This window comes from Canis lupus, chromosome 2 (genome assembly GCF_048164855.1).
Source record: "Canis lupus baileyi chromosome 2, mCanLup2.hap1, whole genome shotgun sequence".
NCBI classification, from domain to species: Eukaryota; Metazoa; Chordata; class Mammalia; order Carnivora; family Canidae; genus Canis; species Canis lupus.
Window position 1 is genome coordinate 9,771,196 of NC_132839.1, and position 16,483 is coordinate 9,787,678.

The 16,483-nt window shown below is 34.5% G+C and overlaps 1 protein-coding gene across 4 annotated transcripts in view; it reads left to right on the forward strand.

The window, feature by feature from the left end:
• The window catches only part of SLCO6A1 (solute carrier organic anion transporter family member 6A1), a 94,614-nt gene that overhangs the window by 37,921 nt on the left and 40,210 nt on the right, over positions 1 to 16,483 (forward strand). For 2 of the 4 annotated variants that reach the window (XM_072789401.1, XM_072789391.1), the window contains one exon: positions 10,966 to 11,161. The exons of 1 other annotated variant lie outside the window; for it this stretch is intronic. In XM_072789401.1, coding sequence (XP_072645502.1) covers positions 10,966 to 11,161 — 196 coding nt within the window. The remainder of the gene's footprint in view (positions 1 to 10,965; positions 11,162 to 16,483) is intronic. One more of the 4 variants, XM_072789411.1, reaches the window with a different exon arrangement.

The window sequence follows — 16,483 nt, forward strand, 5'->3', positions numbered from 1 at the left end:
GAGGCTCTAGTACACTAAATCATCAGTTATAGAGACTTGGAGCTCAAATGGGTCATTAGGTTTGTGTACCTCAAAGCAAGAAGTATGCCATAGCCTGTTGCTTGGCTTTAAATGTAGGTCCGGATTACACCCATTGCAGGTTAGCTGAGAGAAAAGACCACTGAAATAGAGTATCCATATGAGTCATCTATTCTCTGTAATACTCAAGAGTCCAAAGTGATGCCCTGTGACCTTGTGGTTGAGGGGAAGAAGGACAATAATTTGTCCCTAATTGCCAGAGCGGTTGAGCATTTTGAATCTGTCTGCATTGGTCCCCCAAAACTTGATGAGCTGTCTTCTGGATTTTGTTGAGCTTTATCAGTCATCTTTGCTGATGAAGATATGGTTACACCAAAGTAATTAATGAATTAATTTGAGGCTGAGACTTCTGACCTTCCATCCAACCAGATATTTATCTATCATTGAAAACTTTTGGCATTGGTGGGTGATGTACTCACAATGAATCCTGACCTACCTCTTTGTAGTAGGAAATGTTAGGGGAGTTTAGGGAATACTGCAGATTTATTATTCGTGGCCTTATAGCGTGAATGAGAATTGGTCTTTGTCTTTGGTTGCTAATGGGATTCAAAAGAAGGTTTTGACAATGTCCAAGACAGCGTCTCAAAGTGCCATTCATGTGTGCCATAAATTTAGTTACTTCACAATATCTGGAACTTCAAGGGATATAGGAGTAACAACTAAATTGAATTGGTGGTTAATCTGTTAATCTCAATTCTCTGATAACCGTTTTCAGTGGCATAAGGTCTGTTGAATTGAGTTCTTGCCCAATTCTTACTCTCTTACTAGCCCTGCTTCCTTTAAGTCCATAAGTAAGCCTGGGATTTTTCTTTCCCATCCTAGGATTCTATGTTACTTTTGTTAGGCAAGAAGAGACAGGGGCACAGTTTTGGGTATTTCAATTTAATGTATTTCACCTTTACTTTTGAAGTTTAGGAGCATGTATAGTACAAGTTTTTAAGTGTAATTACCAATTATACCTTTTAGAATTGAACATACAATTGAAAGCCACATAATTAGTATATTGAAGCAACAGCAAAAGCACATTGAAATTGTCCAAATCCTCACATACAAGGTCACTTTGCCTCCTTTTCAGAGGCATTTTAAGAATCCAAAGTCTGTAGTGCCTCATCTATGATTTTACACAGGAAAATGTCTTTCTTAGAGTATCTTGCTGAGAGGGTGACAATGTTATAGCAAAACAACCCTGAGATGTTTTACTTTTGTCTTAGAATAGATCCAGGTTTGGCATAATAGACTGTAGGAGGAATTGAGCCCACAGGCAGTCCATCTATGACCGGTTTGTTACAATGGGCAGACCTGAGATTTTTATGGTTTCAGATCTCATATTTAAGCCCTTAATCCATTTTGAGTTTATTTTTGTATAGTATAAGGGAGTGGCCCAATTTCATATTTTTGCACATCCATGTCCAGTCTTCCCGACACCATTTGTTGAAGAGACTGTCATCTTTTTCCCATTGCATATTCTTTGCTACTTTGTTGAAGATTAATTAACCAAATAGTTTTGGGTTTATTTCTGGGTTTTCTATTCTCTTCTGGTCTATATATTGATTTTTGTGCCAGTGCCATACTGTTTACAGCTTTCTAATATAACTTGAAGTCTGGAATTGTGATACCTCCAACATTGCTTTTATTTTTTAAGGTCACTTTGGCTATTTGGGATCTTTTATGGTTCCATGCAAATTTTAGGATTGTTCATTCTAGCTCTGTGAAAAATGCTGTTGGTATTTTGACAGGGATCGCTTTAGATATGTAGTTTGCTTTGGGTAATATGGACATTTTGACCATATTTGTTCTTCCAATCCATGATCATGGAATGTCTTTCCATTTCTTTGTGTCATCTTCAATTTCTTTCATCAATGTTTTATAGTTTTTAGACTACAGGTCTTTTACCTCTTTATTTAAAATTATTCCTAGTATTTTATTATTTTTGGTGCAATTGGAATGGCAATTTATTTATTTATTTTATTTTATTAAGTTATTTTCTTAACTTCTCTTTATGCTGCTTTGTTATTTGTGTATTGAAATGCAACAGATTTCTGTAGATTGGTTTTATATATCACGACTACTGAATTTATCAGTTCCAATAATTTTTTGGTAGAGTCTTTAGGGTTTTCTATATATAGTATCATGTCATATGCACATAGGAAAAGTTTTACCTCTTCCTCACCAATTTGGATGCCTTTTATTTCTTTTTGTTGTCGATTACTATGACTGGGACTTCCAATACTATATTGAATAAAAGTGGTGAAAGTGGGTATCCATGTCTTATTCCTGACCTTGGGGGAAAAGCTCTCAGTTTTTCCCCATTGCAGGTGATGTTAGCCATGAGTTTTTCATTTAAGGCTGTTATTATGTTGAGATATGTTCACTCTAAATCTACATCGTTGAGGGCTTTTATCATGAATGGATGTTGTACTTTGTCAAATACTTTTTCCTCATTTATTGAAATGATCATATGGTTTTTTAATTTATTTTTTGATCATATGGTTTTTATCCTTTCTCATTGATGTGATTACCACCTTGATTGAATTGTGAGTATCAAATCATCTTTGCAGCCTGGCAGTAAATCCCACTGGATTGTGGTGAATAATTTTTTGATTTATTGTTGAATTCAGTTTGCCAATATTTTGTTTAGTATTTTTGCATCTATATTATCAGGGATGTTAGCCTTTTGTTCTCTTTTTTCATAGTTCTTTACCTGGTTTTAGTATCAGGGTAATTCTGGCTGCATAGAATGAATTTGGAAGTTTTCTTTCCTCTTCTATTTTTTTGGGAAAATTTTGAGAACAAGTATTCACTCTTTAAATGTTGGGTAGAATTCACCTGTGAAGTCATCCTGCCATGGACTTTTGTTTCTTGGGAGTATTTTGGTTACTGATTCAGATTCATTGCTGGTAATCAGTCTGTTCAAATTTTCTTTTTCTTCTTGTTTCAGTTTTGTTAGAGTATGTTTCTAGGAATTGGTCCTTCCTGTATAAGTTGTATGATTTGTTGGCATACAATTTTTCATAAGATTCTCTTACAATCCTTTGTATTTCTGTGGTGTTGGTTGTTATTTTTCCTCTTTTATTTGTGATTTTATTTGAGTCCTTTTTTTGTTGCATCTGACTAAAAGTTTGTCAATTTGGTTTATCTTTCCAAAAGACCAGCTTCTGGTTTCATTGATCTGTTCTCTTGTTTTTTTTTTTTTTTCTAGTTTCTGTATCATTTATTTCTGTTCTTATCTTTATTATTTCCCTCCTTCTGCTGGTTTGAGGTTTTGTTTGCTGTTCTTTTCTAGCTTCTTTAGGTGTAAGGTTAGGGAGTTAATTTGAGATTTTTCTTGCTACTTGATGTAGGCCTTTATTACTATGAACTCTTCTCTTAAATTTGCTTTTGCTGCCTCCCAAAGATTTTAGACTATTGTGTTTTCATTTTTGTTTTTCTCTATGTAATTTTTGATTTGTTTTTTGATGTCTTACTTGACCCATTAATTTTTGAGTAGTGTGTTATTTAGCCTCCATGTATTATGGTCTTTCCACATTTTTTTCTTGTAGTTGATTTCTAGTTTCATAGCATTATGGTCAGAAAAGATACATGGTATGACTTAAGTCTTTTTGAATTTGTTGAGATTGTTTCGTGGCCTAATATGTGATTTCTTTTGGAGAATGTTCCATGTGTACTTGAAAAAAAATTATAATTTGGTGTTTTAGGAGGGAATATTCTGAACATATCTGTTAACTCTACCTGGCCCAGCAGGTTATTCAAATCCATTGTTTCCTTGTTGGTTTTCTGTTTGTAGGATCTGTCCAGGGCTGTAAGTGGGGTGTTAAAGTGTCCTACTATTACCATATTACTATCGCTTATTTCCCGTATGTTTTTTATTAACCTTTTAGGTATTTATTTGACTGCTTTCATGTGGGATGCATAAATATTTACAATTGTTAGGTCTTGTTGGACTTTACTTTTTATTATTATAGAGTGTCCTTCTTTGTCTCTTGTTACAGGTTAAAGTCTATTTTGTCCAAAAAAAGTATTGCTACCCCAGCTTTCTTTTCACACCCATTTGCATGATAAATATTTCTCTATCCCCTGACATTCAATCTGTGAGTATCTTTACATCTGATACCCATCTGATACCTGAGTCTTTGTAAGCAGAATATAGATGAGTCTTTTGATTGGAGTATTTAGTCCATTTACATTTAAAGTAATTATTGATAGATATAAATTTATCACCATTTTATTACTTGTTTTGTGGTTTTTCTTGTATTTCTCATCTGATCAGTTCTCTTTTTTGCTCTCTCCTCTCACAGTTCGTACTTGGGTTCTTTTCTCTTTATTTTTTTGCATATTAATGGGTTTTGATTGTGGTTACCATTAGGTTTATATATAACGTCTTCTGCATATAGCAGTTTATATTAAGTTGATGGTCACATAAGTTTGAGCTTCTTCTTTACTCTTCATCCTCTCCTCCCCCCCATGTTTTTGGTAAGGTATCATAATTTACATCTCTATATTTTGTGTGTTCCTTGACTGATTTTTACAGATATGTTTATTTTCACTGCTTTTTACACTTCCTGTTTTTCTTACTCTTATTGTTTTTGTTTTTCTCTCACAAAATCTCCTTTACATTTCTTGTAGGGCTGGCTTAGTGATTATGAATTCTTTTAGCTTTGGTTTGTCTGGAAACTCTTTATCTCTCCTTTTTTTAAAAAAAGATTTTATTTATTTATTCATGAGAGAGACAGAGAGAGAGAGAGAGGTAGGGACACAGGCAGAGGGAAAAGCAGGCTCCATGCAGGAAACCTGATGGGGGACTTGGTCCCAGGACTCCAGGATCATGCCCTGGGCTGAAGGCAGGTGCTTAACTGCTGAGCCACCCAGCGATTCCCTTTATCTCTCCTTCTACTATGAATGTTAGCTTTGCTAGATGGAGTATTCTTGACTGTAGATTTTTTCCTTTCATGCCACTTTCTTCTGGCCTGCAAAGTTTATGCTGAAAAATCTGCTGATAGCCTTATGGTGCTTTCCTTGTGTGTAACTGTCTTCTTTTCTCCTACTGCTTCCCCTTGCCCCTTCTTACTGCTTTTAAAATACTCTTTTTATCACTGTTTCTTGCATTTTTAATTACTGTGTGTCTTGATGTGGCCATCTTGAGTAGTTTTTTTTTTTTTTTTTTTTTGGAATTTCTGTGCCTCCTGGATCTGGATAACTGACTCCTTTCCCAGATTAGGGAATATTCAACTATTCTTTATTCTTCTAGAATCACTATAATGTGAATGTTACTATGCCTGTTGGAGTAACTGAGTACCCTAAGTCTATTCTCGTTTTGCATGATTTCTTTTACCTCACCTGCTCAGCTTGATTACTTTCCATTATTCTGTTCTTCAAGTCTCTAATTTGTTCTGCCACTTCTTCTAGCCTGCTATTTATTCCATCTAGTGTATTTTTAATTTAATTTGTTGTGTTCTTCATCTCTAATTGGTTCTTTCTTTGTGTTTTCTATCACTTTTGAAGGGTGTCATTGATATTCTCCACTGTTTATTCAAATCCAGGGAGTATCTTTATGATCATTATTTTAAATTCTCTATCAGGCATATACTTGTATCTGTTTCACTTAGATATCTTGCTGTGGTTTTGTTTTTTCCTCTTCTTTCATTTGGGGCATATTTCTCTGTCTCCTCATTTTGTCTAACTCTCTGTGTCTGTTTCTCTATGTCTGCCCCCTAGTTTTGAAAGTAATGGCTTTATGAAGAAGAGGTCCTGTAGTGCTCTGCAGTGCACAGTCCTTTTATGTTGACCAGAACCTGGCACTTCAGGAGTGCTTCTTGTGTGTGTTGCATGTACCCAGCTATTGTGTCCTGGCTAATTTTCCCTTCAGTTTAGTCAAGTGCAGAGGCTCTCTTTGCCTGTTGTGTGCAGTGTACAGTCCCCAGTCGAGGTGGGGAACAGTTTTAACTAGGTACACCTCAGGCTTCCACAGGGCCTACTCCTCTTGCTAGAGCTGAGGCCCTTAAAACATATGAGTTAGAAGGTATGGTGTTGTCAAGATTTGTACCAGTCTTCTGGAGAAAGGGACCTGCAGCCCTGGGACTGAGGTAAATATGACTGGAAAGGGTGGATCCGCTGAAGTCTAGGGGTTCAAGGCATGGTGTAAGCAAGTTAGGTAATGAATGTGGGTACAACTCTGGGGGAACATAATCTTATAATAGACAGTAATCATGCTCACCTTTTGATCCAGAAGAAAACATTATCTTTGTTATACTTGACAGTAAATGTATCTTCTCTTAATTCTAGGAGGGACACGATAATCTGTTTTCCAAAACTATGAGCAAACTTGCCTTCTTCTCTTGAGGAGAACACTATCTCTATTATCCAAGGCTGTTTTTTCACTATACCCATATCCTTGAAAAGATAGAACAAAGATCGATCAGAGATTCTGCTTGCTAGATGTAGATAAACATGAGATACATGGAGAATTGCTGCCTGATAAATATAATAGTAATTATATTACATAGGAATAAAGATTTTCAGATTAGTCTGACAATTCAGTATGTTACCTGCAAGAGATACTCCTTAAATATGAGGAAATGAAAAGGTAGAAAGTCCAGGATAGAAAAAGTTCTAGTATGTGAATGCTAACCAGAAGGAAAGATGGTATAACTATAGAAATTTTAAATAACATATTCTCCAATGCAAGAGGCATTACTTGTTATGAAAAGATCATTTATAATGACAGGACAGTCAGCCAGTGAGGCAGATGAAACAGTTATACATGGGCATACCCTCAACAATGTAGATTTAAGATAAATAAAACAAATAGATCACTTAGATTTTGATGACATTGAGTCAATTAGGTATCCTTATGCAAAAGGTAAATCTTGACCTCTACCTCACTACAAACACAAGTATCAATTCTAGATGTATTGTAGATCTAAATGTATATGGTAAGACTATAAAGCTTTTTAGAATAAAATATAGGAAATTATTTAATGGCCTTAGAGAAGACAAAGAATTTTTATATAAAAAATTTTTTATATAGGACAGAAACCACATAATAACCATAAAGGGAAAAAATGGCATTAAATTAAAATTTAAGAATTGTGTTCATCAAATGTCAGCATAAGGAGTAAAAATGAAAGCAGACAATCTTTTCAATAGAAATATTCTACAAAGAACTTAAGTCTATAATATGTAAAAATATCTATCAGTAGTGAGTCAAGTAATCCAATAAAGATGGACAAAAGTATTCTATAGAAGATGATATCCACTGGACATTATTCATATGAAAGTGGGTTCACTTTCATTGGTTTTTAAGGAAACACATATTAAAACCACAAGGCAATACCATTATTCATTCACCACAATGGCTAAAATGAAAAAGAGAAATACACGTTGGTATGGATTTGGAGTGGTGGCATTTTATCCACTACTGGTAAAAGTGTAAATGGCTTAATCATTTTATAAATCTGTTTGGCAATATCACAAAAATCTGAACATATACATATTCCCTCATTCAGGAATTCCACTCCTAGTTATATACCAAACATAAGTTTGTCTCTTAAGAACATACCTAGAAGAAATGCATATTTTTAAAAAAGGACATGTACGTGAATTTTTAAAGTTGCATCACAATTCACAATATCACAGTGAGTAAATTGTGGTGTATATATATTCTAGAATGCTATTTAGCAATGAGAAGGTATCATCTATTGTCATATATAAAAATGTGGGTGAATTTTTCAAAGATCATACCAAATAAAAGAAGCTTTAATGTACTTAGACTTTACGATCCATATTTTATAAAATCCTCTAAGTGCATGAAAGAACCTCTAATCTTCTGGCAATGTTGGATTTTCTATATGGGTTGTGGTTTCATAGGAACATTCTCTTTGAAAACTCATAAGTATGTACAATTGTGATTTGTGTACTTTTCTATATACCAGTGAAATCTTTACGTAAAAAGTTGATTGGAGGTTCTGTGCATTGGTTGATTTTTCAACTGTTTAGTTTCCTTTTGGGAGAGGCTTCAAAGAGCTGGCCATTTAGTTGTTGAAATCTCTGCATCCGGATTTTCTTATTGCCCAGTGCAATTGGCCTGACAGCCAATATTTTCTTAGCTGAGTTACGTTCTCAGTTTTCTGCTCACAAATGTGCTTGGTTTCCCCAAATCTGATAGTTGTTTGGTTCAAGTTGAATAAACCAAAGGTCTTTTCCTGGGTCAGTTATATGGCGTAGAGATGGAGATAGGACTTGGAGCTAACATTTTATATAGACTGCCATCCATTCCCCTTGTTTTTACCTTTATCCCCCTTCTTTTTAGTGGTAGCTCATTGCCCTTAATTTCTGAGACTCTAGGGTAAAATGTGGTTTACTTCTTGATTTCCTTACCCACAGGCTTACTTCTCTGAAGTCTGCTGACTCAGTTCCAATTCCTACAATTTTCTTGATAAATACTGCCTCCACTCTATTTATTTGTACTTTTTTGCTTTCTAAAGAATTTGTTTGTAAATGTCTACCTTTTATCAAATACTCATATATTTGCTTTGTGGCCAGATACTTTTCTATGTTTAAATATTGACTCACTTAATTCTAATAACCTTATCATGGTTGTATAATTATTTACAGATTGTCCTTAGTAGCACCTCATCCACTTAGGTATAATTTTCATTATTTTTCTGTTCTAAGTATTTTTAAATTATAACTATCATATTTTCATTTAAGCCATATTTATTGAGAAAAGCTTTTAGTTTCTAAATATATGGTTTTGTTTCTCTTTTTAGATAACTGTTCACATTGAGTATTAGTTTCCATAGCTTGCTTTCTTCTTTCTTTCTTTCTTTCTTTCTTTCTTTCTTTCTTTCTTTCTTCTTTCTTTCTTTCTTTCTTTCTTTCTAAGATTTTATTTATTTATTCATGAGAGATTCAGAGACAGAGACACAGGCAGAGGGAGAAGCAAACTCCTTGCTTTCTTTCAAGATTTTATTTATTTATTCATGAGAGATTCAGAGACAGAGACACAGGCAGAGGGAGAAGCAAACTCCTTGCAGGGAGCCCAATGTTGGGCTGGATCTCCCAACCCATGATCCAGGATCATGCCCTGAGCCGAAGACAGATGCTCAACCATTGAGTCATGGTCTCCCCTTTTATTAACATCTTACATTAGTATAGTAGTTTTGTTATAATTAATGAACCAATATAATACTAAGTAAAGTCAATATTTTTATTTCCTTAGCTTTTACAAAATGTCCTTTTTTCTATTCGAGGATCTCACTCAGGATACATTATCTTTAGTTGTCATGTCACTTAGAATTCTATTGGGCTTGACAGCTTCTAAGTCTTCCATTGTTTTTTATGACATTGGCTGGTTTGAGGAATGCTGGTCCGGTATTTTTTAGAATGTTCCTTTTTTGGGAATTGCCTGATTTTTCCCCACCCTGTGATTAGACAGTGGTTATGGGTTTTATTTATTTTTTAAAATTTCCAGGCGCCCTGGTTATGGATTTTTTTTAAAAGATTTTATTTATTTATTCACGAGAGACAGAGAGAGAGAGAGAGAGAGAGAGGCAGAGGGAGAAGTAGGCTCCCTGCAGGGAGCCCGATGTGGGACTGGATCCTGGGTGTCCAGGATCAGGCCCTGGGCTGAAGGCAGGGCTAAACTGCTGAGCCACCAGGGCTGCCCCTGGTTATGGATTTTAGAAGGAAGATCACAGAAGTAAAATGACATTTTCACCAAATCTTTTCAAGGGTGCATATTATCACCATGGCTTATTACTTTGGAATTTGACCTTGTTCAACTGAGTCATGTTTACCATATTCTCCACTATATTCATTGTCTTTTAACTACTTGTTTTGGTTATTCTCTTTTGTTTCTCTCTCTCTCTCTCTCTTTTATTACATAGGGGATGAATAATGATGTTCTTATCCAATTTATAAGCTTTTCAAATGTCTCTGGTCTGGGACTTCCATTTTTATTTTAACAATTATATTTTTAAATGTCTAGATTTACTGTTTTTTGTTCATCTGCTCTTATTTAATTCCTTTGACTTTTTATTTATTTTTCATTTTTATGGAAGTTATACTGTCATTTATCTTTTTGAGCATCCTAAAATTAGTATTTACAAGTCTCCCATAGACTCTCAATGATATCAATTTAATCTGTTAATAGGACTCTTTTTTTTTGCCTTATATTTCTTTTGCTATTTTACTATGTAAATCTACCACTTTATGTTTAGAGCAAAGGAGATTACATTGATATATGCATTCACTGTGCTACCTTCATATGATTGAATATTTTCCAATTATATTTCTTTTTCCTCCACATCCTCCTCTTACTCCTCCTGCTTGCCTCTATCTAACCCTTTATGCTTGATTGAAAAGAAAACTATTTCTCATAATGACTATTCTGAAATCCCACTTTGTTGTGAGATTTCTAATATTGTACACCCATTCACAGAACCAGTGGGTGGCTTAGTTTAATTCTTTGTAATGAATCTGTTTCTGAACTCTTATCATGGGCCATGCCATGGAGACATGGGCATGTCTCTTGCTATAAACTATAAATCCAGGCAGCTATCCAATAATAGTTCTGAATAAGACAGTTCTTGTCTTCTGTTTTGCATGGATTAAGTTCTGGGTTTATCTTAGATGCCATTACCACAAAGGAGCAAAATTTCTCCATCATTCCATTAGGCCTCTAGCTTCAACCCTATTCCCAAATTAGTACCTCTTTTAAGGTTCAGGTTCATTGAGGTATTTATCATGCCTTTAAATTTTCATTGTCTTTTAATTTAAATCTATGTTGTTTAGAGCAGAGGGATTGCATCAACATATGAATTTTCTGTACTATCTTTAGCTGACTATTTTTTTTAACTGTTTTCTTCTCCTCCTCCTCCTTTCTTTTAGGATTTGTTTTACTTCTAGGAGGTGCACTTGGCCAACTTCTGGGAGGTATCATTGCTTCCATGTTACACATGTCTTGTAAAGCCCTTATGAGATTTGTAATGGTTACATCTGTTATATCACTTATATTCTTTGGGTTTGTAATTTTTGTACACTGTGATCCAGTACCACTTGCTGGGATCAATGAAGATTATGACGGGTAAATATTATTTTGTATATTTGATTTTTTACATTTAAACAAACAATGTATTTCTCAGTTAATAATTATTTATCTAGTAACCCAATATGTTTATACCATTCTTGGAATTATTCAACATGTAAAAGAAATATAAAGCATACTTTCACCTTTCATAATAACGGCAGAAATATCATGATGTTAGCTTGTGATATGGTTGCTTATGTATTCATAAAGTACTAATAAAAAAAAGCACTGAAATGGTTCAGAACCTAGAAATAATATTCTGTATTAAAGTGGCTAACAACTAGGAGACAATACTATCTATACAAAGCCTTACCTTGTGTTCCTGAATTGGTATGTCTGCCTTTTTATAGACATCAAAGAATAGAAATGAAGTACATCTGAAAGTATGGTATTAGTAATGTCTCCTTTAAGGTAACCATGCAAAAATTCAAAGAACTTGGCAGAGATTGATATTTAATACAGGGGAACAGAATTCAAATAGAAAACCTTAGGACTGAGCAAGTAAAATAAGTAAGGGGAATAAGATTTTCAGTTCTATCTTCAATGGAGTAGCTTGTGGCAGGTCTATAGGCCCACTGAGATCAACTATAAAAATACTGAGTCAAGTTTAAAGACCTGTCTAAAGGCATCAGAGGATTGTTTAGGCAAATAGGAATTCAAAGGCCAAAATTCTGGAATGAGGCAGACCCTTAAGAAGTATCTTTCTGCAGTTGGATACTTTTAAAGATATTTGCTAATTCTCAATACTAGCCAAGAAGCTGAGAATTTGGGCAAAGGTCTGGACAAAAATCACCTACTTAGATGACAAGAAATCAGCATACATTTGTGACTGATGTGTCAACCTAGAGTTGAAAACAGGGTCGAGCAGGATATCAGAAGAGAGAGAGAGACAAATGAGACAACGCTCTTGGGTTTTCACTCAATACATTTGTTGAGGCTGAATACATTTGTAAGAGGCTGAAATCAAGCAGAAATCTTAAAAAAAGTAGAGGAAAATTCTAGCACTATTGTGATACTCTGTAGATAAGAGTGAGTTTAGGATACAGTGAAGAGAGGAACCATGATGGACACTAGGTATTCTCAACTGATATCTCTTTAAGGCTAAGACATAAGGCTAAGACGTTGGAGGGCATTCCAAACATACTGTAACCTAGCCAGGAGTTAATTTGGCCACTAATTAGATGAATTTGGTCATCCAGCACTTTACCCAGCAGCAGAAAGACCCAACACTCTAAAAAAAAGATAATACCAAAAATTGTGAGACAAAACAAATAATAGAACAGACCTTGGGGGATCCAGATATCATCATTATCAAGTAAGAATGTTAAAACAATTTTGATATGAGCAATAACACAAATGACTGTGAATTTCTCTTCAGAAAGCATGTGTTCAGAAGAGAGTAAAACAATATCTTTACAATTCTGAAAGACAAAAATGAAACAAAACAAACTGATGACTCATAAGTTATTATCCAGTGAAAATATCCTTTAAGAATATAAATGAAGTAAAGATATTCTCAGGTGAAGGATAACTAATAATTTATTATTAGCACTAAAAGAAATTATTAAGTATTTTTTAAGTCTGAAGCAAAACAATCCTAGAGGAAAACTTGAAGGATAGAGGAAGAGTAAAAGAAGTAATAAATATACTAGTAAGTAGACTAATTTTTCATCTTAAGTTTAAAATATAAGTAACTATTGAAAGCAAAGAAATATAACATTGGTATAGTTTTTCAAAGATCTATATCTATATCTATATCTATATACAGGACCTCTGTGTTTATAAGACTTATACAATTTAAATAGAGTGGTAAAATATCAGCTCAAAGTAGAAAAGTAAGTATGTATATATACTTTAGGTACATATCTATCTATGTTTCCTGTGTTTATATGGTCTGCATACTAAGATTGTTTTTATATTATTAAGTATTGTGAAAAACAATAAAGAACAGTAGGACTTATAGTTACAATAAAGAACAGTAGGACTTATGGTTTCTACTCCAATATGTAAGAGCTTGTAAGTCATCACTCCTATCCTCACAATAAGAAAAGAGTTGAACAACAACAAAAAATTAAGAGCAGAGGCAGAGTAGGCAAAGTGCTGTCCCCCTAAATGGAGAGATAGGCAAATAGATAGAATTGTTTACTGGGAGCAGAAGCCATTGGAACTGAGTATTAAACAGTACTTGATTAATTACTGGAGGTGGAACATGGGATAACTTGAGAGTTGAAATCTCCTGGCGACCCAGTTGTAGGACTCCACACACTTTTATGTCGTTTACATCCAGGTGCTCTACTAGGTTTTCAGAGTGGAAGCAGGGGAAAAAATTGTCCTGTGTTTTGGGCAGGAGAGGGAAAATAACCATTTGAAATATGCCCAAGAGAAGTCTGCTGTCTGTAACAAAAGCCTATCCTGTAGGAAACTACTTTCCAGAATTTTCCCATCTAACTTTAAAAAGGAAGATAATCAGACAAGTCATTTCTTTTCTAACTTTCCTTTCTCACATAGGATAAAAAAGGCTAAGAAACTTCTGAAGTTGACAGCTTAGAGATCAGGCCCACTGGGGTGGAAGAGACACAAAATCTAAGATTTAATCATATGATTTTAGAGTGCTTTCCCTCAACAATATTTTACCACCACATCAATAGGTATTTAGTTTTATAACAGTGAAGCACAACTGAGAGAGCTGCAAGGCACACTCTATTTAGTAAAAAGATTCTAGGGAAACCCAAAGATAACTGGGAAGACGGAATGAGGATACCATGGGAAACTGAGGCCTTTGTCGCCTATAGCTACAACAATCTTTAAACACAGCCTAACTCCTAGACAGATAAACATAAAAACCTCATACATAAAAGCCTATTTACCTCTTTTTTTAAAACCTGATATATACTGTCTGATTTTCAACCACAAAGTACAGGGTATTCTAAGGGCAAGAAAATATGCGGACTGAAAAACACAGAAAGCATTAGAACCAAACTTAGATATAGCAGAGGTTTGGGAATGATCCGACTAGGAATATAAAAATAGCTATGATTAATACGCTAAGGGCTCCAATGGAAAAAAAGTAGACAACATGAAAGCAAAAATAGGTAAATGTAAGTAAGAGAAAAATTCTAAGAAAAAACAAACAAAAAAGTAAGTTTAAGGGAGCAAAAACTCTTTAAGAGAGATGAAGAATCCCTTTATGGGCCCATCAGTAGACTAGAGAGAACCGAGGAAAGCATCAGTGACTGTGAAGATAGATCAGCAGAAACTTCTCAAACTGAAAAATACAGAGAAAAAGAGGGAAAAAACAAAAAAACAAAATAAAACAAACAAACAAAAACCCGGCCTGGAATATAATATGCAAGAACTGTGCCGTAATTATAAAGGTATAACAAATATATGACATAAACACTAGAAGTAGAAGAAGAGAGAATAGAAGTGAGTAATAATGACAGAATTTTCTAAAATTTGCAAGCACCAAACTACAGATCCAGGAAGCTCTGAGAACACCAAGAAAGAGAAATACCCCCAAAATTACAACTAGGCATAGCATATTCAACCTATAGAATCAGAAAATAATGACAAAATCCTGAAAGAAGCCAGAAGAAAGAACCTCACTGGTAGAGGATTGAAGATTATTTATTGCAGACTTATCTTACAAACCATACAAACAAGAAGAGTGTGGAATGAAATATTTAAAGGACTGAAAAAAATCATTAACCTAGAATGCTGTATGCAATCAAACTGTCTTTCAAAACTGAAGTAGAAATAAAGATACTCTGAGATAAACAAAAATATATGGGGATTGTAAACCTGCTTTGCAAGAAATGTTTAAGAAAGTTCTTCAGAAAAAAGAAAAATTACATGAGTTAGAAATTTGAGTTATATAAAGAAAAAAGAACACCAGAGAATGAATAAATGAAGGTATAATTATTCATTTTTTATTTTTAGTTGGTGTAATAGAGAACTTGTGTTCAAAATAATAATGGTGATAAGATGTTAAATGTTTATAGTTGCTGTATAGTGAAATGGATAACAGAAACCTTATAAAAGATGAGAGAGAAATTGAAAATTCTCTCTTCTGAGGTACCTGCACTACCCATGATGTGGTATAGTGTTATTTGAAAGCAGACTTAACCTGCTTGTATTCTGGGAATTCTAGGGAAACTTAAAACATTAAAAAAGTATATTTTATTTATTTATTACTGAGAGGCACAGAGAGAAGCAGAGACACAGGCAGAGAGAGAAGCAGTTTCCATGCAAGGAGCCCGAAGTGGGACTCAATCCTTGAACTGGGATCATGCCCTGAGCCAAAGGAAGATGCTCAACCACTGAGCCACCCAGGTGTCCCCTAAAACATTTTTAAGAAATATAATTGCTGTGACACCTGGGTAGCTCAGTCGACTGAGTGTCTGACTCTTGACTTTGGCTTAGGTCATGATCTCGGAATCCTAGGATTGAGCCTCCTGTCGGGCTCTGTGTTTGGCAGACAGTCTGCTTGGAGGTTCTCTCTCTTCCTCTGCACAGCTCCTCTCCCCTGTGCATGCACATTCTCTCCCTCTCTGTCTCAAGTGAATAAATCTGTAAAAAATAATAAAAAGTATAATTGCTATGCTAACAGATGAGAGAAAATGGAATGTCATAAAATAAACCCAGAGGAAGCAAACAAAAAACAAAAAAACAAAAACAAAAAAAAAAAAAAGAGGAAAAGATGAAAGCAAGAAAGAACAACTCATTGGCATGTAATTGTTTATAGTCATGTTTTATGATTTGTATTTGTGTTGTGTCATTTGTGATGTCTCCTCTTCCATTCATAATTCATTTGTTTGACTCTTGTTTTTTCTTTTCTTGGCAAGTTTAGCTGAAAGTTTGTCTATTTCATTTATCTTAAAAAAAAAAAAAAAAAAAAAAACAAAAACAGCTCTTGGGATTCCTGGGTGGCTCAGTGGTTGAGCATCTGCCTTTGGCTCAGGGTGTGATCCCGGGATCTGGGATCGAGTCCTGAATCTGACTCTCTGCAAGGAGCCTACTTCTCCCTCTGCCTGTGCCTCTCTCTCTCTCTCTCTCTCTCTCTGTCTCTCAGGAATTAATAAATCTTAAAAAAACAGAACAAAACAAAAACAGCTCTTGGTTTCATTGATCTTTTCTATTGTTTTATTAGTCTTTATTTCATTTATTTCTCTTCTGATCTTTGTTATTTCCTTCCTCCTATTAACTTTGGGCTTAGTTTGTTGTTTTCCTAGTTCCTTGAAGTGTAAAGTTAGGTTATTTAGTTGAGATCTTTCCTTTTTCATAATGTAGGCATCTATCACTGTGAACTTCTCTCAGAAT